This window comes from Myotis nattereri (assembly GCF_964212035.1).
Source record: "Myotis nattereri genome assembly, chromosome: 5".
NCBI classification, from domain to species: domain Eukaryota; kingdom Metazoa; phylum Chordata; class Mammalia; order Chiroptera; family Vespertilionidae; genus Myotis; species Myotis nattereri.
The window spans coordinates 81,652,568-81,677,265 of record NC_138080.1 but is presented as its reverse complement, the minus strand read 5'-3'; the positions used below and the strand labels follow the sequence as shown (position 1 = coordinate 81,677,265).

Below are 24,698 nucleotides of genomic sequence, written 5' to 3'. Positions count from 1 at the left end.
ATTCTGGGAAATGTCCCATATCTTCCCTCCTGCAGTGCCCCAACAATGGTGCTCTTGGCTGGCCCGGCCACACCCGGATCTGCCCCTCCCCAGGCAGAGAGCTCTGAGGCAGTGCTGGGAAGTCATTAGGAGGGTGTCCCATTCAGTAAGTCAGGAGTGCCCACGGGAAGCCTATCATTCGTGGGAGGTAAAAGTCCTTGACCTCCGGGTGCTTCCAATCTCAGAAGATAAATGGTTCTGACAGCAGGAGCCTGGGGGAGGGGATGGTGGGGAGGGGCTGGAGTGTGAACACTGGAGCCATTAGAACTTGCCAAGTGGACAGGATTAGAAAGTGGGGGTGAGGGGTGTGAAGGAGGGAGAGAACAAATATTCGTGGAGGGCTGGGGAGGGGGGAGGGTGTCAACCTCAGAGGCCAGTAAAAGTTGGCTCTGCAATGGGAGAGACAGAAGGAAAAGCTGGAGGCTGGAAACCCCTCTGAGAAGCAGCAACAGAGTCTGCCCTGAGGTGCTGGCTGAGACAGGCTGCCACGTGCACAATTCTGAAGGGCTTAAGTGCAGGTGGGAAACCCGTGTTTCTTTAAGAGGTGGGGTCATACACTACCAAAAATAAAAATAGAAAAAGCTTGGTTTATATTCAAGAGGTTTTTGTCAGGAAGGAGGGAGCCCAGGTCCTGGGAGGGAGAGGGAGCAGCTGCGGGCAACTGATTGAAGAGTGGATGTGTGGTGGTGGAGAGGTGAAGTAGCTTCTGGGACAGAAGGACGGACAGGCTGCCTCTAGAGTAGGAGGTAGCCAAAGGGTGGGAACTTGTCTGAGAGGCCAGCAGGGGGTACAGGGGCCTTAGATCCTCAGGATCAACAGAGCTAGCTATAGTTAAGTTTGGCTGTGTCAGTTTCTGCCCCATTTCCCATTCCCTTTTCCTCACCCATGTCATCTCAGGTCATTGGGAGACCCCTTTCTACCCAGCTTTGTACAGATGTGGCAAACCCAGAATGAAAGTTCTGGGCTTCAGTGTACCCTTCTGCCCAAATCCATCCACATCTTAAGGCTTGCCTCTGTCTTTTCAAAAAGCCATCTTTCTGGCAGCTGAAGATAAGACAGACCATATCTTGCGACTTGGCCTTGACTGCCAGAATGGCCTGTTCATGTCTGGGGCTGGGCTGCTTCACGGTAACTCCCAACCTGACTCTGGACAGCCTCTGATGGGGCCATGATGTCAAGCCTGGTAGAGACTGCAGACACCCGGGCATTGGCTATGCTGGCACTTCCACGGGGAGTACTGAGGCTGCCTAGATGAGCCCAGAGTGCCAGGGACTGGCTGTCCAGAGCTACAACCGCCAGGAGGTCTTTGGGCAGTGGGACTCTCCTGCAGCCCAGCAGTCAGACAGGACAGGCTGTGAGATGCTAGTCAGGCAGGGCAGCCCCCGAGAAGGCAGAGGGAGAAGGAAAGCCCTGCCACCAAATCACAGTAATGGCTTCGTCAGGGCACGCCACAGGAAAGGACCCAAGGCAGCACCATCTGGAAGAAGGACCCAAGTCAAAAGTTTTCTGGGGTGGGGTGGGGCTGTGGTGTGTATGAGGACAAGGGGTGAGAGGAGCGGGGAGGGGTCCTGGCCTAGCAGAGACCAAAAAGGCCAGTGCTCCTTTGCCCAGGCCAGGTTTCCTTCCCTTTGCAAGAAAATCACAGCTGAAGGAGAGCCTCCATTTGCTCATGGTCTGCTTGAATTCCTCCAGTCAGCTAACCCCACTCTCTCCCTCGTCTATGAGGGACCTGGTGAAGACAGGGAGAAGCATGCCTCATTTCTCCTGTGAGCGTGCCCGAGGGTCTGTGTCCCCCGCAGCATCTGCTAACCATTACCCTTCTCTCCCTTGGAACATGCCCCAGAGGGGAACAGTGCCTCCCAGCCACCTTTTCCTGCCACTCTTTTTTATTTTTTTGTCAATACTCACGCGAGGATATTTTTTTCCACTGATTTTTAGAGAGAGTGGAAGGAAGGCAGGCAAGTCGTTGCCTCCCACACACGCTACCATCAGGTTGGGGATTGAACCTGCAACCCAGGTACATGCCCTTGAATGAGAATCCAACCCATGACCCTTCAGTGTGAGGGTCGATGCTCTACCCAATACACTGGCCAGGTCTCTGCCACTCCTTTTTACAATTTACAAACACAGCTATCAATTTTTTGTTTTAATCCTCACCAGAGGATACTTTTCCCATTGAGTCTTAGAGGGAGTGAAAGCGGGGGGGGGGGGGGGGGCTGGGAGGGAGATAGAAAGAGAAACACCAATGCGAGAGAGACACATCAACCAGCTGCCCCCTGCACATGCCCTGACTAGGGCCAGGGACCAAACCTGCAACCCAGACACATGCCTTTGACCAGAATCGAACCCATGGCCCCTCAGTGCATGGGCTGACGCTCCAACCACTGACCCACACTGGCCAGGGCGCATTTATGAATTTTTAAGTCCATAATATGTGCCTGGAACTGTGATAAGCATGTTAGGTGCATGACCTCATTTGCTCCACATAGTAGCTCAGAGACCCATCATCCCTACTTTTTGACTGATTCCAGTTTCCATTCCCAGCCAGGCACAAGGGGTTGAAGTCTGTTCCCTAAGCTGATATAGAGGACACAGTCCACTCTTGGCGTCACTCACTGTGTAGTGGCTCAGTAAATATTAATTAACTCTGAGGACAAGCTGCACTTTGACTCACCTCTGGCTAATTAAATAAACCTGCCATGTAAATCAGCAGAGGGGACAGAGAGACAGTAGGCTGTGCTGAAAAGAAATTGGGCTGAGGGACAGGAGGACCACTGACCTTCAAGTAGAAATCTACCTGACCTGCTCTTAATTCTGTTTGTGTTCTTTGAAGCTAGGGCCAGAGTGGTGGGGATGAGGAATAACCCACCCCTCAGATAAAGCCTCACCCCTGAAGTCCTGGGGAATTATGAGGAGGGGAGCAAGGTTCACATGCCAACTGGGTCCTGCATGTTCACAGGGCATGAGAACTCTTTAAGGAACCAGAGAGAACTCTCCCTCCCTTCCCACTCCATCCCCATCATTGAGGACTCATGTGCCAGTGGTCCTGGGTCAGCGGTGGGAGACCAGGGGCCCAGGAAAGACATGGTGTGAAAACCCCTTCCAATGGTGCCTAAAAGGTTTGGACTGTTGGGCTAGCAGGCACCTCACTGGGTTCTGCTTCCTTCTACTCCTTCCTGAAGAAAATGAGACATGGCAATGTCCCAAGCCCCCTGGGGGCCTGGCTCCCCTTCTGACCAACTGGGAGGCCTGGGGCAGGCCACTTGACCTCACTAGGCCTGGCCCCTACTCTGTCAAATAGGGAACTAGCAATGTCAGCCTCAGAAGGAGGCTGTGCACAAAGCAAGGGCTCAGTTAAGTGCAACTATTCTATGATGGTATGATGACAATAAGTAGTTCATTAACAGCCAACTGTATTCCCTAATACAGTGGTCATGAGACATAGTTTGAGTAGCTAGCTACTGTGTTTGAGCTCCAAGCTGTCACTTTGAAGGTAGCTATTCTCTATATGGAAAAAAAGAATATCATCTCAGATGTCATTAAGATATGAGAATAAAGTAAGACAAGATAAGGGTGAGGACAAGGGCGGAGTGAGTTGCTGAGAAAGGATGTAACAGTGTGGTAGGATGCCTGTGCCGCTTCCTCTCCCATCCAAGTCCCACTCTGCAGCTATCAGGGAGCCTTCGCCCCTCAGAGCCCTCAGCCCTTCTTCTCTCCTGGACTAGTGTTCTGAGCATGGCTAAGGCCAACTCTGGGGGCCTATGGCTTATAGCAGGTAGTTCTCCACTCTCCTTTCCTAGGGGAAGTCACACATGTCACCATGGTGGGCTACAGGAACCCTGGAGTCCCCTAGAGCTGCCACACAGGCACAAGTCAAGCTTTACATTCAACACATTGGAACAGATCAAATGTGGTTCTCAGAAAGCTTAGACTTGCAAGCTTTGGAGAAGGCCCAGGTTTGGCTCCTTTTATCTCCCAAATTCTTGCAGGATGTTGCAATTACTTGTGACAATCGCTCTCCCTGTCTGGGACTTTGATTTCAGATTTAGACATGCAACACTGGGTGGCTGGCTGAGCCTTGAGCAGCTGGGGGTGGGGGTGGCTGGGGAAAATTCTTTGCAGCATATTGTATTTGGAAGCGAGATCTCCAGGAATCAGACTCTAGCTCTGTTTGTGTTACCAGAACTTTGCAGCCACTGTGGCAGATTTCTTGTCCCTCAAATTGGTTCACTATAGGCTCATTCTGTCCTTTGAAACAAAAGTCTAGGAATCATTTTCTGTAATAGTCTTATGCTAGAGTAACTTTCCAATCACTGTAACAAATTCCACAGTCCTCACCCTAAAATCTTAAGATCGAAACACCAGGTGAAGTTTTGTCAAGACTACAGGGGATGTTTCAGTGCTAACTCAGGTTACCTGGCCCCAGAGGAGCCTGGAAGCAGGAAGTAATGTAGAGAGAGCCAAGTGGATACAGAAACAGAAGAGGAACATAGTCGGGCAAAGCATGCTTGGGTGGTGGGATTCTGTGGCCTTTCTGGGTACCTAGGTGTGTATTTAAATGCTCTGGGCAAACTGCCTATGTCTTTGCATTGTTATTGTACTTGGCCTTAAAGCACATTCAGCTGTTCTTTGGGTGAGGGGGGGGACCTGGACCCTGGGACATGCTCCTATTTTTCTGCTTTCTGGCTACCCACTGGTCTGAAAGCTCACACAACTTTAGTACTGGCTCTTTTGACTTTCACATGGCAACAAAACAGGTGGATACTGCTGTTTCTGAGACTTGAACAGAAGGGCTAGGGACTTCTTGCTTCACCTCTAGGTCTTTGTCAGTCAGCATGACCTAGCAGCCTGCCTCTTGAGGCTGATGTACATGGCAGAAATCAGGGATCAAAAGTGGCTAGGAATTCCTAGATTCTCTGTAGAGATCAGGCTAGTGAGCAGAGTCATAGGATGGTACCTGTTGGCAAATCTGGGGTAATAAGCTCATGCCTTTAGGATGGACAACTGGCACAGAATTACTAACACTGCGATTCCCTCAAATGCTCTGTAAGCTCTCCACTCCTTCCAAGATATCATCTTATCTGGGCAAGCTTAGAAATTACATAGAACAAAGTGAAAAAAAGAGAAGGTCCGAATGAGGGGCTGTGTTTTAAGCCAATCAGATTCTCAGGGAGTCCAGACTAAAGAAAACATTAAGCTACCCTAATCTAGATTAGAAATATTGAAATTCCCGAGGGAGCAAGATGAGAAGGGAGATCCTAGGAATGGGATGTAAAGGCAGGAGAAAATAGATGGGACAATCACTCTGGAGTTCTTCTGGGTCTTGGAAATATAAAGTTCACAATTCTTGAGAAAATGCAAATATTTTATCTATCTCTGAGAAGGAAAAGGGAATGAGTAAGCTAGGATCACAGGACACAGAAATATAAGGATTTGGTGGCTCAGGGCACCAGACAAAAGATGCTGAAGGACTGCAAGGGTTCAGAAGAGAAGTCTTTCCCAAGGCCTTTAAGAACATAGTTGAGACATTCTGTTTCTGGATAAGATTCAATGTTGCAAAGATATAAACTCTCTTCCAACTTAATTTATATGATTAATAAGATCCCAACCAAAGTCCTAATAGAACTTGTTAAATAAAACTTGACTAGCTGATTAGAAAGTAAATCTAAAGAGAAATATATGTAAAAATAACACAATAATTTTGGGGAAACAAAGCAAAGGAAAAAACACACTGCATCAATACATACTCAAAAGCTACAATTAAAATGGCATGATACTGGTACAAGGAATATATATAATTTCAATGCAACATAATAGAGAATCCAGAAACAAGTATTTATGGACTTATGGAAGTATGACTATGAGCAGAATAGTATTTCAAGTCACTGGGGAGAGAATGGCCTATAGAATAAATAATTCTGGGCAGCATGTAACCCTCTGCAAAAAAAAAAAAAAAAAAAAAAAAAAAAGTTAGCCCGGCCAGTGTGGCTCAGTGGTTGAGCATCAACCTATAAACCAGAAGGACACAGGTTTAATTCACCACCAGGGCACATGCCCTGGTAGGGGACTTGCTCAATCCCCAGTAGGGGACTTGCAGGAGGCAGCTAATCAATGATTTCCTCTCATCATTGATGTTCTCTCTCTCTCTCCCTCTCTGAAATCAATAAAAATATATTTAAAAGAAAAACATACACACACAAAAAGTACAAGAAAACATGGGAGAATATATTTATTCTGGGGATAGGGGAATCTTTGAAAACCATAAAATGCGCTGGGCCAGCATGGCTCAGTGGTTGAGTATCGTGCAGGAGGCAGCCAATCAATGATTCTCTCTCATCATTGATGTTTCTCTCTCTCCCTTCCTCTCTGAAACCAATTAAATACATACATACATACATACATAAAAACTATAAAATGCAAAGCCATAAAGGAGAGGGCCTATACATTTGATAAACAATAAAAAGCCTCTGTATAGCCCAAGGAACCACTGATAAGGTTACAAGGACCAGTTGGCCTGGACTGGGAAGGGGGGCGGGGCTTGTTTTACCTGAGAGCAGACTGGGATACCATATGGCCTTGAAGGCCTGTCTTTTCCTTCACAGTTTCTTCTCAGAAGCCCAGGTTCAGGAGGAAGCAAAACAAGCACCAGAGGGTGATGACTCCCCATTGTTCATCATCCCCAGAGTCCTACAATCAAGAGATAACTCAAGTCATAGTTATTAAGATACAGCTCAAAACGGTTGGATTAAGTGGAACAGGGTTCATGAGAGGAGACCTGAAACAAGATGGAAGGAGTAAAATTAGTTTTGCTGGCCCTGAGGAGTGGGAGGAAGAGCTGCCTCTCAGACACCATGGTCTCTTTCACAGAGTGGATGTAGCTCAGGCAGGTCCTCCTAAGACCGCATTTCCCCTGTATGAAGAGCTTTTAGGAGGAGCAGGCAGGGAAAATGTCACCTTGTGTGGGCCTTAATCACCTCCAAGACCCCTGAGCTCTGTGTGGATCAGGGAAGTCCTGGGATGATGGCAGACCCACACAATGGCAGTGTCAGTGGATGTGCCTATGTTTTTGGTGGGCTGGGTGGCCCTGCATGGTCTGATGGCTCGAAGTCAGAGGCTTATGTCTTGGAGATTTGACTGTTTCACGTCTGCAACATCCCGACTTTAGGCCCCCCCAAGCAAAGTGAAACTCTTGTCTCATGGAGCCTTCAACCAATTCATCCTATGGGGATCAGGCTCTGCTCTTGGGGGAGCCCAGGGAACCACTGTGCTCAGCTATTCCCAGCCCATACTTCCCACTTGTAAGCTGACTCTGAGCCAGAGCACATTAGCCTGGTTCAGGCAGGACAGCCACATCTTAGGAAAACTTGGCAGCATCTAATGCGGCACTCCTGTAAGGTGGGTTGAGCACATGCACTTGGGGTTTGAGAGGAGGGGAAAATTCTCAGCAGGCAGGTCAATGCCATTTTCTAGTTTGGATATGAAGTTATAAAAAGGAGTGATGGGTATTAAGAAAAGCAGGAGACAGTGCCATACTGCCCAGAATTGGGGTATAGCTTCAACAATAAAATCATATTCCAAGAAGTATCAATCTCACAGGCCCCACCCAAGTTGGCTTTCAGAGATATTTTTCAGGGTTTGTAGGGTTAAGGGTAAGGAGTAAATAAGCACAGTTGGGGATAAGACTAAGGCCCCTGACCCCTCATGAAAGGATGCCCTTGGGGTAAGGAGAAGCCACTGGCCTCTGGGAAATTAAAAAATGGACTATGGCGCTTAGATTCATGTCTCCAAAAGAAAAGGAAACAACTCCATATCAATGCATAAACTGTGGCTAAATACCAACTATATACCAAGCATTCAAATGAGGGCAACATAAAGAGACCCCTGCACCCTCCACCATTACTACCACCAACACACACCTAGTGAAGTCACCCAATGCTGCTTCCTACCTTTGAGATGACACCAAACCAGTTCTTCATTTGGACCAAAATGTGGCAGTTGAGAGCAGTGGTCGCCAACCAGTGATCTGTGGACCATTGGTGGTCCGTGAGGTCTGAAAGGTTGGCAACCATTGGTTTAAAGAAACCTTTGGAGCAGTGGTCGCCAACCAGTGGTGAGGTCCGAAAGGTTGGCGACTGCTGGTTTAGAGTACCTTATAATATTGCAACCAAATTTCAGGGAAAATAAAAGATATTTAGCTAGCTCAAGAGCCCCAATTTCCCAAATGGGTGTGGCAGACTCCAACCCTCTAATATAGGTCCAACAAGGAGAGTAGCTCTCTTTCCTCGAAGCCTAAACAACTAATAGTCCTGCTGACCAGCCAGGCTGAAGGATGCAGCTCCTTAGAGACCACCTAGAAGAGGGTTCTATTTCTACTCTCAGATGAGGAACAGTAATTCTGAACCTATTTGGGCTGTGACTTCCCTTGAGAGTTTTGAAGAAAACTATGGATCCTCGTCTCGGAAAAATGCACCTTGCACATACAGGTGATGTTATGTAAAACTTTAAGGCCTTTATAGACCCCAAAAAGCCCAGGCTTAAGAATTTCTGCTATAGACGAATCACTCCTTTTCTTACGCAAGAGCTGTTTCCTGTGGCTGATTAACTGCTATCTTAGATGTCCAACAGGTGAATTAATATTCAGCATTGACCTCTAGTCATCCCACACCCTTGGCAGATGGCACAGTCTATGTTGTTGCCTGTTGCCAGAAGGAAACAGAGTTCCTAGATGGAGACCACATATTGTTTTCCAAAAGAGCACTCTCTTCCATCACCAGAAAACCTCAGACACACCAGACCTGGAACAAAGACACTGACAGACCAAAAATAAACCTGGTCTAGTATACAACTAGGCCTGTGAAGAGAGAGCCACAGACTGAATTCTCCTTGGACTGGCCGGAAAAAGGTATGAGGGTAGGCCAAAAGCTGAATGGAAAGGGTCCCTTTAGCTAAATGCAGACTAATTAATCGTTCTACAGAGGCATGTGCTGTTTTCATGGTCCCTCCACTGGGAATGCGGAGGCTGCTGGAGGCAGTGCTCCTACCGACCGCTCAGGTCCCACATTTGTCTCCCCCTTTTCCAACAAGAAGGATGATGATGACGATAGCAGTTATTGAACATTGTTCTGTGCTAAGAACCATGTAATAAGCTCTTAACAAAAATTATTTCATTTGACATTCTCAGCCATCAAGTGAGGCAGGCACTTCTATCCCACTTTCAGCTGAGGAAACTCAGTCTAGGAGACGCTTAAGGCCACAGAGCTAGTGACAGAGCCTGGATTTGCATCTAGGTCTGATGTCAAACCTAATACTCTTTTTTTTTTTTTTAAATATATTTTATTGATTTTTTACAGAGAGGAAGGGAGAGAGATAGAGAGTTAGAAACATCGATGAGAGAGAAACATCGATCAGCTGCCTCCTGCACATCTCCCACTGGGGATGTGCCCGCAACCCAGGTACATGCCCTTGACCGGAATCGAACCTGGGACCCTTCAGTCCGCAGGCCGACGCTCTATCCACTGAGCCAAACCGGTTTCGGCCAAACCTAATACTTTTACTTTATCTCCACCTCCATGCTTCTTCCAAAAAAATCCCAACAAACAAAAAACAAACAAACAAAACAAAACAAAACAGGACTCAAAGGCCTCGGAAATCCTCCAGAGTGGTGGTCTGATTTCCCAGTTCGCCTTCTGCCCACCATGCAACAGCCTGGTTCTCATCAGGGACTCATTTTATGGAGAGTTGGTTGGAAACTGTCAAACTCTATCTCCAGCCACACAGGTATCTCGAGGGAAGTATGTTCTAGGAAAAGCCAAAGGCCCTTAGGTGGCAAAGGGCTCTGTTCATACAACATATAGAAAGACGCCCAATATGGTTTAAGAGAAATGAATACGGAGATGAAAGGACAGAACACTGTAGAATTAGGCAGGGGCCAGATTGTAAGAGCCTTGTAACTACATTTACAAGGTAGTTGCTGTGTGGAGAATGGATTGCCGGGCGCAAGCATGGCAGTAAGGAGGTTGTTAGGTGAGAAAATGGGTGACCATGTAATTTGTCATCCAAACCAGGATACTTGTGCAAGTGAACCGGGATGCTACAAACAATTAATCAGAGACAACAGGCAAAACCAGGACTTGCCATTGACTGAGCTCTAGCTCCTGTCCACATTCCCAGCCAGGACTATCATAGGAAGTTCGGCAGTTTTTAGCAGCTCCAGGCTGGGAGGGGAAAAATGAAAAGAAGGAATCACTTTTCTATTTGGTCCAGGCCCCTGGCCAGGTGCCCCATGCCTGAGCATTTGGTTTGTGTCTCAATGCATGGGCTAGTTACAGCACATGCAGGGAGTGGCTAGCCTTTTTCTCTGTGCTATCTGGTGCAGGGGCTGCCCACTCTCAGTGACTACCAATAGTATACAGTTGAAAAAGCAAGGAGGGAGTATGTTGCCACCTCTTTGTGAGGTTGTGTTGAGGGGGTGCAAGCCACCGAGACATGAACAGTTTTGAGTTCCAGAGCAGGAAATCTTAATTTGGACCTGGGGGGAGGGGGTGTCTGTGAGCAGGTGATGGGGCCCCCAAGCTTTCATCATTTTCAAACCTAAGACTTCAAAAGAGTCAACCTTTGCTTTAGAAAGCAGTGGTTCTCTCATACATCAATGTGCATCAGAATCACCTGGAGGGCCCGTTACACTGAGCATTGCTGGGCTCTAGGCAGGTTCTGATTCTGTTCAGTTTGGAGGGAGGCCCAAGAATTTCTAATAATTTCCAAAGGGATGCTAATGCTCTTAGTCCTGGGGTCACACTTTGAAAATCACTGTTAGAGGATACAAAAAACATGAGGTGTTCCAGTTTAAATTATGATATTCCTTTTTCGGGCAAGAGTTCTAACAAATGCCACAGCCCTATAAACCACCCCTAAGTCCCAAGGAATTTCATATTTTATTTTTGGAAGAAGCCCCTGGAGAATGACAGACTCTGGACCTCCCCTTGGAGGTCAGGAAGCATCTGGGAAATAGCATTTTAGAGGACACAGGAAAATGCCTTCAGAAACGTAAAAGCCTAAGCAAAACTCTGAGCTGGAAACTACAGAGTTGGTCCTGGCAGATCCGGGCAGACACAGATCTCCCAGCCCAGTGATGGCGATCCTTTTGAGCTCGGCTTATCAGCATTTTGAAAAACCCTAACTTAACTCTGGTGCCATGTCACATATAGAAATTTTTTGATATTTGCAACCATAGTAAAACAAAGACTTATATTTTTGATATTTATTTTATATATTTAAATGCCATTTAACAAAGAAAAATCAACCAAAAAAATGAGTTTGCGTGTCACCTCTGACACGCGTGTCAGAGGTTCGCCATCACTGTCCTAGAAACTGCCTCCTGATCCTTTTGAGCCTCTAACTACATAAATGGGTTAAGATAGGAGGTCTGTTGTAAGAAAGATAGGGTGTCTGCTGAGGTTCTGAGGGGGAGGTGGTATAATCTGAGAACAATAAAGAAATCAACAACTCCACTAGACAGAATTCAAGAGCTTCATTCACACAGCCCTTTGATCAGGTCATTGTGGTGAGGGGGGGAAGAGGCAGGAATAGTACTCAGGGCGGTGCTTACTTTAAGCAAAAGCAGTGGAGAGAGGCCTGGAAGGGCCATTTGCCAGCTTTCTTCAGACCTGCTCTAAGTCATTCCCTCATGAAAGGGTAGGGGAAAAATGAAAATGTAGATTCATTCATGAATCAACTTTCAAAACAGGAATTGTGGCTTTTGAGCTACACAGAGAAATCCTCGTTTGCTACAGAGAACACTGGCTTTGCCATCCAGCTAACTACAGCCTGACATGAGGCAACATCAAAGTCAGGGAGACCCTACAAGTTAGGAAAGGAGGAGACAGAACCTCACAGGGAAGGCAATGCACTAGAGCTGTGGTCGGCAAACTGCGGCTCGCGAGCCACATGTGGCTCTTTGGCCCTTTGAGTGTGGCTCTTCCACAAAATACCACGTGCGGGCGTGCACATACAGTGAGATTGAAACTTCGTGGCCCATGCGCAGAAGTCGGTATTTTGTGGAAGAGCCACACTCAAGGGGCCAAAGAGCCGCATGTGGCTCGCGAGCCGCGGTTTGCCGAGCCACAGTTTGCCGACCATTGCATGGGATATGCTTTGGCATCAGCCTGCTGGAACTGGTCACTTGAATTTTAACTACATGACCCTGGGCATGTTAATTTCTCTGTACCGTAGTTTCCTCTTCTGTATGATGGGGATATTAATAGTGCCTATCTCACAGGGTTGTACTAAGAATTAAAAGAAATAACCCAGACAAAACACTTAGCTTGGTGCCTTGCATATTTTAAGCACTCCACACTAGTTTTAAAAAACGTGGTGGGTTTGGAAAAATTTAGGATAGTAACAGTACAGACTCACTCTGGTGTCACAGCCAGAGATAAAGAAAGCAGAGCTACGTTGGAGCTACTGCCAATCTCCCCAGGAGGCTGACAAACTCCTGCTCCCTGCGGAAGGTCTGAGGTATGAGTTGGGCATGTAGGGTTAGTCAGAATTCTTAGGGGTTAACGGGACAACTCTGCAGGGTGTACTGTGGGGATATCCTGCTCTTTAAACATTACAACATTCAGTGAGTGTTTTGTGACTTTTCCCACTGCCAACCTAAGTGCCAAATGGCCTGATTTAAAAAAATCAAGATGAATGAAAATCAATGTTGGTAGGGATGACGTTATTGGAAATGCTGTGGAGATTTGCAATATTAAGGTAAAATCCCTGTTTTCAAGGGAAAAAGCTGGCTCCTCCCACTCAAGTTCTAGAAGTATGGGGGATAATGCTGAGGTGAAAGCAGTGGTGACGTATGCTGGCCTTGGGGTTAGGAAGCAAAGCTGAAAAAGAGGTCTCTTTACTCTGATCTTGAATGAACAGAACTGGGCCCAAAACGCAGTTCTCCAAATCAAAAAGTCCTGTCTTCTTAGAAAAAGTTGTTACTGGAAGTAGAAACAAAGAGATTTCCAAAACCATGCAAAAGAGCCAAAGTAAATGACAGACCACAAGCTTAAATAAAAGTTAACAACAATGGGAGGTGGGGGTGGGCAGAGATTGTCAGTTACATCACTAGAAAAGAAACACTTCTGTTGAACATGGTGGGCTCCTTATTTGGGGTTCCTGTGGCCCTACAAGCCTGGCTCTGTAGTTAAAACCTATTTCAAATCTGGGACATTGCCCTGCAGCCCTGTATTTGGTGTCTTTAAAGATTAAGGCCACAGGACAGTTAGGAAGGGGCCTGGCCTCTGGCTTTTTACTTCCCATACTTACTGCAAATCATGGCCAGAGTTTCTACCATAAGCTCTTGTTCCTGAGAAGCCCTCCTCTCGGACAGAGACCCAGGAGTTGGTCTGACCTCCCTTGAGGAGAAAGAGGAATCTAGTCTCCTTAAGAAGTACCCACTGTCTTCTGTGTGCCCCCCCAAATCAGAGGCATGATGTTTCTCTCTCTCTCTCCCTCTCCCTTCCTCTCTGAAATCAATAAAAACACATTTTTTTTTTAAATAAACACAATGATGAGAATCATTGATAGGCTGCACACCCTCTACTAAGGGTCAAGCCCACAACTCACTGTGACCTCCTGGTTCATAGGTCAACACTCAACCACTGAGCCATAATGGCCATTCGAAAACCTCACCTACCTCCCCAAAACAGTATTACATGTTAAGTTTTTATATGGTAAAGTCTCTGCATTATTTTCTATTGGATTTAGTGGTTATCAGAAGTAGAAGCTAGTTCAATAGCTAGTCTGCTGTTCTTTGCAAAGAAGGGACATTTTAGCAGAAAAAAACAAAACAATAACGACAATGGTTTCTTAGGATTTGCCCAGGGAAGCCTGGAACTGCGATACTATGAACTTGAAATACTTCAATGGCTATGCATTTTTAGAATATAATCACTGTCATACACATTTAAATAAGATTGTATTTTTCCATAGTGTAATTTCTACAAGAACCCTGTTCCTGCAATCACTTGTTTCAAACCTTCCTACACCCAGCCTGAAGGTAACTGAAAACACCAGGAAAGATAAAATGAGGAGAATGCCACAAATAAAACTTCTAACTCCGTTTCTAAAGGTCAAGGAAATGTCATCTCCCTGGGCTTCCACAGATTTTTGAGTTAGGGGCAAAAATTGGGATGGTTCTTCTTGGTCAGATAATCTAATCTTCAATGAGAAGGTCCCATTAAAATTATTCTGAAGGATAACTCCTGTGCCACATTTTTATTGGTAAGTTTATTCACTGTCCACCACTCCACTTACTAGAAAAGCAGTTTTAAAAGATCTGATTTTTAAGCATTTCTATTATTTCAGAATATTCTCTTCAACTTTTGTCATATACTCTTTGTAACCCTTCTATGACCCCAAACCAACTCCAAATGTAAAACAACAGAAAACAAAAACCTTCCATGGGAGAGGCATGATATAGGGGAAAGTTTTTCTTTCTCTTCAGAAAATTTTCAAAATGGACTCAAGAAGCAAGATAGGGATGCCATTCGTGCTGTCATCAATAAAAAAACAACCAAAAAAACCACAAACCCAATTTGTTTTAAAAAATCGTTTTCCAGTGTGAGAGTACATTTAATGCTGCAGCCAATTAATGACCAGGCAAGTATACCTGTCACTGGGTGCTAAAAATGGTTTCCATCTATCAAATATTAAAAAAAAAGAGAATACCCAGGAGCAACCAGACCCTCCCCAAAGGCACTGAAACAAAAGACTGATCTGTTTATATAGTCACATGAAAAATAAACATCTTTATTTTTTGCCTACTTTATTTCATTTTTTTCAAATAAAATTTAAATCTGTACAAAGTATACTGTTACAGTATATATTTTGTAAGAATCAATGCCTAAAAGAATCACAATACTTCAATAAGCAGTACAGCAGACCTCGCTAGTTTCAGCTTTGATATTGAACAAACTCAAGCCGGCTGATGCACAACACATTTGCTTGGTTTCCACATGGTGAGTTCCCAGCACTGAGATGGGAGAACATGACAGCAAGTATGGTTTATATTACAGCCTGACACACAGTGCTTCTTCATATGATAATAACTACACATATTTAATACAGAATGCTCAAATTTACTTTTTAAATTGCATTTGCTTACTTCTTAGTTGGCAAATTTCAGCATTCTCAATGGGGTCCCCAAACAGTACAAATTAATGATATTCTACTATGTAATTGGCACATCTCCAATAAGGATTAACTTGTAAACTCAAAGAATATCACAACTTTGTCCTAAAATTTAACTGATACACATCTGGTCCATTTAACCAAAGTCATTTTGGAAAGATATTAAAGAACAATTCTATTTCTGAAAGGATATCACTTTGACCATTCTTTAGAGAAGATAAATTTTTAAATTGTCATTAAAATGCTTTACTATAAAAATTTTACAAACTTGATTAGAAATTTCAAGATGATTCACAGCAGACAAAAACAAACTGTTTATATTCCAACAATACCTACTTTTAGACTTTCAAACAGAGCACAACCATGTCAGCTGTGTTAACTAAAATTCTGAACAATGTACTAAATTTATAAGTGGTGCTGGGTCTAGCAAGTGTAAATACATAGTATATTTTACTGAAAAGAATTGTCTTCTTTATACTTTATTTGTTTTCCCATAAGGAAACATTAATGTTTACATTCTTTAATAAAGTTAATCTTACATCAGAATATAACTTAATACTGTCAGCAACAAGAACCACACACAGTAAAATAAGAAGCACATTTAAAATAAGTCTGAATTCACATAGATTAACATTTGTTGGTTAATAAAATATCGACAGTATTACAATCTTACAATATTTACAGTAAGAAAAATCTAGAGTAATATATACCTTTCACAGCAGGATTCCTTTTTTTTTTTTTTTTTTAAATTTCTTCCAGTTTGGGATTGTGTATACACAAAAAGCTCAAATAAAGCAACTCTGTAATATAATCTTAAAATAATGGCTACTGGGGGAAATTCTATCACAACCATTGAAAATAATGGTGACTTTTCACGGAGTCTGTGGCATCTGAGAATCCAGTTAATTAACCAAAGTCTTGCTCAAACCAGCCTCAGTTACCTAGATTAAAGCTGCAGAACTCCGGCCTTCCCTGACTACTGAAAACCCAACAGATTTTCTCAAAATGCTATAAGAAAAGAGGGAAAATAGGTTTTAGGTCACACCTCATGGATAGAAGCCTCTGAACAGTGCACACTCCCCAACTTATATTAAAAGAGGGCCAATTTTATCGCCGAAGTATTACAAGAGTTTACCCTCCAGTTACAGGGCACTCTGACACTGCGCTCAATCAATCCTTAACTCTTGTACAATTGGGATAAGACAAGAACTTGGCCCATATATTACACACCAGCATCTTAAGCGACTTGGGATTGGGGCAAAGAAACAGACTAGGTTGGTTTGCATTGAGACCAACAGGGAAAATGGAAAGCAATGCATATTTCCAATTAGAATGGCAAGAAGACCCACATCCCTAAACTGGAATTTTGCCAGGGCATCAGAGTTAGCACCCCCTCTCTGAGTACCACAAGCTATTAGAATGTGTGCTCTGGGCCTCCTCGAAGAGAGAGCAACTACAGTAAGTAACACCATGTGGGACATTATTTCAGTGATGACTCCCAAGAAAGCAGTTACCATTCTTGAAGCTGGGGCTGTCCACAGCACCTGAGAGCACTCATCTGAGCTGTGACTTGTCCCAACCCTGCTTACTTTAAGACATCTGATGGGCACAGAGCACTCAGGGATACAGCTGCTGGCTACTTTGGACTCTAGATCTTACAGGTAATCAACAGGTATCTGAGATTGAATTAGCAAACTGTACCATAGCTCCTTAAACAGACATAGTCAGGTTTGAAATCAGGTGAAGTATGAATCTTCACTGTCAGGTCAGAAATCAAAGTGGGAATCTCCCCACATCAGCCAAGGTTATTTTGTCAAAACCTTAGGAGTTGGACAGTTTTTCATGTTGCAAGTGATTAGTTTACTTATTTCAGTCAAGCTGGATTGGCAAACCAGACTGATCTATTTAGTTAGCTTTGATTTATTGATTCTTAATGTATGTGTAAACCCAAAACTGTTGTATTTGGGTTAAATACACTGACAGAGAAAATTCAAACAACAAAAGTTTTCAGCAAACTTCTGTGGCATTTTCTTTTTGTAAGTCAATGCAAGATCTAAAGGTATTTCTACCCAACAAAATCTGTTTAAGTGTTTAATGTTATTTCCTTTTTGGTCCTATACAGAATGCTATGACTTCTATATAGGTCTGAATGCTGCTCCATGTAGATTCCTTCTGTATATCTAAAAATATATACTTCTCAGTAGTTCAATACATGGTTAATCTTCCCACAGAGGAAGATTTTTGTAATCACATGTTGCAAAGTAGAAAAACATCTCCTTTCTAAGAAAGGAAATATACTTTCCTATTGTACACTTTTGAATAAGCCCAAAGGCATGCACCAAAAATCATTATTAAAACTAATACATGCACTAAAATGGTGTAGAATTAGACTTAAAGTGCTGCTTCTCAATTTTTAAATTTGGAGAAGACATCTTGTCGGTTGTTGACTCAAAGATCTCCACCCCGCCACCCACCCCATTTCATGGCATCAAGAGAGAAATGTAAAAAGTATGCATAAATCTTTAAACTATTCTTTACATGGGGGAAAGGACAGATATATCAACTATCCTATTTATAAACTGGATTCCAAGTTTTAAATAAAACCAATATTTACTGGTAAAAATTGTCAAAGTGAATACATCCAAAGAAATGTTACTAATAAATAATGTTCTACACAGAGAATAATTTACTTTGGTTTTATGCACCTTCTCAAAAATAATACTGGTGTCCCACATATCACCAAACTGATGTGTTCCAGCAAAGTTGTAAGGCAAATCTTTTTTTCCTAGTGACATCTTGTTTCCCAATAGACAAAACTAAAATCTTTTGGTGAGGAAGGGGTTAAGATAATGGCTAACCCCTTGGCATCCTGAGCATTGTGGTTTATCAAACTCTACCCTGCTAGAAGCTATCAGGCACTCTGACCCCTGCCTTGAACCAGAAATGGCTCCCATGTCTAGAGATGCCCTGACTCCTTATAAATAGCTCTCAGAACTTTGCTTTCTTCCTTCTGTCTGGATGTTGTAATATCTAACAAAGCTGGTTACAATGTCATATTTCGCTAATCGGGGCCACCATCTAACAGTAATTCCAGAAATGTTTTAAGCCAATAGCTAGTTATTAATTTTATCAACTGAATTAAAATATTCTTTATAGAGTTATCTAGAGCCGAGATCTTTTAACTTGGGTTTCAGAAGATATGTGATGCACCTGAGGTTATTTGCAAAATTACCTATGTGCATTTTTTTCTGGGGAGAGGGTCCATCACTTTCATCAGATTATCAAAGGAATCTGTAACCCCCAAAAGGGGTTATAGGTACTTAGAGGGATACCCGTAATTCATCTTACATCAGGATTGGGAAATGGGGGCAGGAAACTAAAAAGAGCCTAAAGGGGCGGGGGGGGGGGGGGGCAAATTGCTGATCTTTTCCTTTTATTCACATTTGCAAAATAGTGCTTCAAACTAGGAAAAATAATTAATTAAGCTGATTAAACTCCATAAAAATAATCAAAGCCACTTTCTAAAATATTTTTCATTTTCCATATAGGGTAAATTTAGTCTCTAAGAAAAAGTTTGGAGACTGAATTTTTCTCTTTTCCCAAAGGAAATTCATAGACATAATGCTGATCATCATCCACAGTTAAAGATTTGACAACATAAAACTTAAGAGAATTCTAATGATGCAAGCCTTATAGTTTTGAATAAAGGATTATTTGGAGTCAGATACACATTTGCCAACCTTAGTGTCCCCAAATTGGTCCATATTTAGACAACTACCAGGCACAACTCCACTACATAAGCCTAAAATCTGAACAATGGAAATTTAACTTTCTACTCAAATTAAAAACAAAGCTACAAGGCTCCAGCCACAAACATTCACACTATGTCATAGAGGACTTTCTCTTTTCAAACATATCACTGAATTCTCAACACAATTTGCAAACAGTAAGATCCAGAATGACTAGCAAGGCATGCCGAGAAGAGGATGTCAAGAATTAAAACATTACTCCCAGCTCCCCCCAATCTAGAAACACACTCTGGCATTCCAAAAATAAATCAGATCTGAAGAGAGGCCTCTTACTTGTTGGTTTTAAGTATGAGCTGCCTAAAAGGCTATGGGAAAGGGAATATAAAATGAAATAATTAAACAACTTACAAAAATAATTTTAGCCAAAACACATTTTCACACTATTGACAAAACTATCAACCTTTTTTTCCCCCTTCAATTTTGAACCTACCTGTGTTGCACAATTTCACTAAGACAAAATATATGTTCACAGGTATATTTTTTGTTCTCCTATTCTTTCTAGAGCACATCTTTACGTTATAAGAATGCCTCAAGTTAAAATAAAGTCTCTTATCCCTTGCCACGCCCCCCTCAAAAAGTGAGTCAACTTTGAATTCCAAAAAGGAATATTCATTTAATATAATTATTCAATACCACTTATATCACATTGACCAGGAGAAAACTCTATGAGCATTATGGAAAACTACATGAAAGAGGGAGCTGCCACTTGCCACCCACTTCACTTCCAGATTTTTAAGCCAATACCCAGCTAGACTCAAATCTCATTGATTTCAGTGAATACAAATCACTCCAAAACCAACCCATCTCAGGCTGGAAGTTGGATCTCAAAGACATCATTATATATATATATATATATATATATATATATATATATATATATATATATTTCTATCCTAAGCTTTCACTTTGTCTATTCAAATAGTTTAATAAAGCTCACACTTACAAAGGATTTTATTGGCAAATAAAGGTCCATATTAAAAATTTCATCAAAACAATTTTTTTTTTCACATAGCTAACACTAAGAAATGTTTTTTTCAGATTTACAAAGCATATTTAATTGCATATAAGCGTGCTTTGGGTGGGATATTAAAAACATAACTCTGTAAGAAATTAGAAAAGACTAGAAACAAAAGTGAAAGTGACTAGTCTTAACTTCCAAAAAATCAAGTGCAAAGGTAAATAGTGCAAATAATGAAAACTAGAAAATTTATAGGCAATTTTACATAGTTTTACCCGCTTTTGCACTTTTACATATTGACAACTTTATAAACCCTAACAACAATGCAGCATGGAAATGGGCTATCATTTATCTCCATTGACTAGACTCAAGGAAGCCTTTCAAAGACATTTAAATCACTGGTTCTTGACACAGGTTTGGGGATTCACTTCTTTTTCAACATTCCTAAGGGTAGGAGCTATTAAAGAAGGCTCTGGACTGACTTGTAACTGTATTATAAGTTCAAATCTGACACACAATGAAACGTGAAAATCAAACTGTCAATTCTACAAAATAAGTAATAAAAACAATTCTGCTATTGTTAATGAATTTAACAAAAAATTACCTCCCAAATACAAAATCAACACCTTTCTTTTAGCTATCTTTAAACAGATTTTATCACATATACAGATTTGAAAATAATCTGTCAAAATCACTGAGAGTAAGTACATACTAAACTAAAAAACAAGAGTTAATCCAAATATACTTGAATTAGGTAACTTTAAAAGTAAGTATTATAGCAATTCTTTATCTTATATAATTTAAAACACTTCTGGGATATTGGGAACAGAAATCTAAACATGTTCAATTCACTCTACAAAAGGGCATAAGAACTTCCAAGATGTACTAAATTATATTATTAACATCTTCCACCACTGAACTCTTGGGAGTTCTGCAATTTTAAAGTAACAGAAAAAGTGGGAAAACAAACAAACTTGAGTTTGGGGGGGTGGTATGTTGTCTGATTTCATAAATATAGTATTCTGAGGGTCTCATAAGGTTCACAATGTCAAAATGGTTGTTAGGATTGCAAATGTAGAAGAAATAGAAAAGATGCCTAATATTGCAATTTAGTGTTTTTATCTGGCTTATGGTTGTCTTCTAAGAAATGTATGTGGACTAAAGGCTATAAAAACAAGGTATAATACAGATCTTTGTAGACTGCAAAAAAGTCAAATGATTTTGATCTAAGGACCATTTTGAAAAGTAAAGGTAAGTTATCTTATAATATGAGCCCAGGAGAATAGAGAATACATATGATATATATTCCTGATAGTTTATAAATTACTAGAGGCCTGGTGCATGAATTCGTGTACAGGTGGGGTCTGGCCGGCCCGCCCAATCAGGGCTGCTTGGGCCAGGCGGGGGAGGAGATGCGGGAGATTGGCTGGCCAGCCCCGTTCCTGATCCATCGGGGTGGAGGTGGGGGTATTGGGGGTGGGGCCAGCAGGGGGAGGGGCTGCAGGTGGTTGGCCGGCCAGTTGGCCGGCCCCGCCCCCTGGTCAAACTCCTGGTTGAGGGAAAATTTGCATATTAGCCTTTTATTACATAGGATAACTGAAAAAGTTCTTAAACTAATAAGTCTGCGGGACCAACTTGCCTTGACCAGAAAAGTTGCCATTCCACAATTGTTCTACGTAATTTGTCCAGAAAAGCAAAAATCCTACATCTAAAAACATATCTGTATAATGCATCATCATTATAATATCTAGCTACAGACCAACAACTTCCCCATAACCAACAAGGGACCCATTTTCTCTGGCAATTGAAATTTCCTTAGCAAAGATCAACTTCATTGTCCTTAGTAAAAAACTCTCATTTAAGATTCCACCTTAGTATCTTTTCCTACCTCTAATAAAAATCCTCCCACTTTACCTCCAAACCATTCCGATATACCTATCACACTCACAAAAGCACATCAAACAACTCTCTCCTTTCTGCTCTCAGATTTCCAAAGCAGTAAGTCTCAGCCCCAGTAACTTACCTAAAATACACATACTTCTTACTCTCTTCAATTCACAAATTCTTGACAATTTTGATGTCCTTCAAACTACCAACTAAGACTATGGGGAAAATAGCAGTCAGAAAAACTGCCCGATTACCTCATAATACAAAAATTTTCCTGGGGTCAATTAGCTATGTTCTAAGACAGGAGTCAGCAATTTATTTACTTCCTTCTTAATGGGGTAAGCTTGAATGCCACTGGCAAGCCTATGGCAAAAAGAATAAAGAAGGAGAGACAAACAAGGAAAAAGGAAGATGGGTGAAAGAAAATGCCAGATGTGTAAGGCAGGGAGGTAGGTGAAGTGCCACCAACAAACTACCTGAACTGGAAACCGTCAAATCCACTCCAGCTGAATGCGAGTTTGATCCACTCCCAACACGTGTCTAATAATCATTAGCTGATTGCCATCATTGTTTGACTAAGTCAAGGTGAATACATAAGTCACCTATCTCATTACGTTGACTGCCAGTTTACAATAAGGACATCTTTTCTTAAGTCCTCTTAGGATCCTTCTACATTAATCCAGGTTAGACCAAAACACATGCTAACAAGAATATTTCCATGTTTCTTAAGATTTTAGAACATAAAGGTTTGGTCCTTGAACTTGGAGGCCTTTTGAATTATTAAAGTGCATCCTAAATCAAGAAAATTAAATTCTTTAGCTTAAAATTTTCCCATGAAATGCTACAAAAATTTAATAAGAAAATTACTAATAATCATTTTAACAAAGTATGCATTCATAAAAACACTAAAATCTTGCGATTCCAAAATTGAGTAAAATATTTCTGGTCTGTAAGAGTAATTTTATTTTACATAGAGTATCACCACCATGTTTCCACCTTTCAAACAAGACAATTTTCCACAAAAGCAAAGCACATCAGGAAAAAGAAAATGAATACCAAACGTAACATGGAGACAAAATAAATGAGTAGCTATGAAATTCTCTTTAAGAATAACACATAACTTTTGCCACACTCAAACTTTCCTAAAGGCATACATTGCCCAGACCATTCAACATCAAAACTTGGTCATCAGTTTAGCAGCTGAAAGATGACAAACTGTTGGCTTGAAACCAATCATCCTTCACTTTTCATCTGGTTGTTCTTGCATTTAGAAATTCTACCTGACTCATGCCACTGCTAGTTTAGACGATCTTCACTTAGCCCATGATAATTAATGTTCCAAAAGAGCCTGTCAAATGGCCTAGGCCTTGAATTTAGGTTAAGTTTTAGGATTAATAACTTCAAATATTAAAATCAGCTGTTTTAAAAAAAACATTGTAAATTCCCTATAGTAACTAATGCTGCTGGATGAAAACAGTAATTTTAATAGCAGTGGTCACTTTAGTTTTATAGTATACTTCATTATGAATGGCCTATATTCAGTTAAGTTGTAACGGAAAGTACCCCCAGAAATATTACAATGTCTGATTTAAAAATGGATAAACTTTAACAGACAACTTTGTACAAACAATTTTAGTTAAATTCTCCTTCCTATTCATTCCACTCTCATGGGGAAGTATATATATCTCCAAATTATTAAGATATTCAAATTTAGGGAAAATCAACTATAAATGTTATACTCAGGATTATCACCAATTGTTCCAAACCTAAGTTGCTAAAGATCCCCTGGATTTAGCATCCTTTTACTTAGAAAGCAGGATCGCATTATGATATTGAAAAGACTCTGAAAAGGGGAAAAAGTCATTAGATTTGATATCTCGTGTTTTATGGGGGGCAATCTTAAAAATATGTTCACATGTATAATAAAATGAATTGTGGAACTATGAAATCCACCAGAGCAACAATTTCAGAAATCCCCATTCTAAAATCATCTGGAATGTGTGTAAGTAATATTAAAAAATGAGTGGGAATATGAAGAAGAGAGGGTGAACATTCGAAGGAGATAAAAATAATCATGCCCATGATCCAGTCACCAATGGTCGGTAGATATCTCAAAATGTCATGAAAGAAGAATGTTTAGAAAGTTTCAACAGTGCTAACTGCAAAATGTTAAAGCACAGAAACAGTAAATGAGATAACCCCCACAAACATCAATTTTCATTAAAAAAAAAAAAAAAACAAACAGGAACAAAAAATTGACATAGGCATCTTTTTAATATACCAAATTTTAACTGACTTAAAAGATTATGTAAAATGCTTGGGCCAGTACTACCCACCCAGATTCTCATTATCATTGACCTTATCTTTTCCCCTCCCTCCCACCCAAATTTAGTTCAGTTTTCCTGCAGGGAAGTACAGCATTCCTATATTAAGAAGAAATGAAAACAGTGAGTACAACTGATATAGATCCATTGACTTTTATTACAAATGTACTTGATCACTTGGCTTCAAAAAGTTTAAAATCAATACCCTATTTTCTGTATGCCAGTACAAAGCAAACTGTTTTACAAATTAAATACCTAAAATTTTGACAAAAATATTAAAATTTGATGAAAAATAATTATAAAAATCCTTAATATCTCTCTCTCTCTTCAAAAAAGGAGGCAGTCTTCCCAGTCCTATTATACAATATTAATAATATTCACCATTTTTAGAATAGGTAGCTAAATTATATTTTTCTGTTAGCATACAAAACTCTTAGACTAATAGATTTTATTTGTATATTCTCCAGTTAAGTTTGTGAATGCCATCTGATTGCAATATAATCAACTATC

At 41.5% G+C, this 24,698-nt stretch overlaps 1 protein-coding gene across 1 annotated transcript; it reads right to left on the bottom strand.

The window, feature by feature from the left end:
- Window positions 1-14,808: 14,808 nt before the first annotated feature.
- On the bottom strand, window positions 14,809-19,657 carry IGIP (IgA inducing protein). Its single transcript, XM_081092909.1, is given in 2 exon segments — window positions 14,809-15,084; window positions 15,086-19,657. Coding segments are annotated over 2 exon segments (162 nt in total). The 5' UTR covers window positions 15,137-19,657; the 3' UTR covers window positions 14,809-14,973.
- Window positions 19,658-24,698: the final 5,041 nt, after the last annotated feature.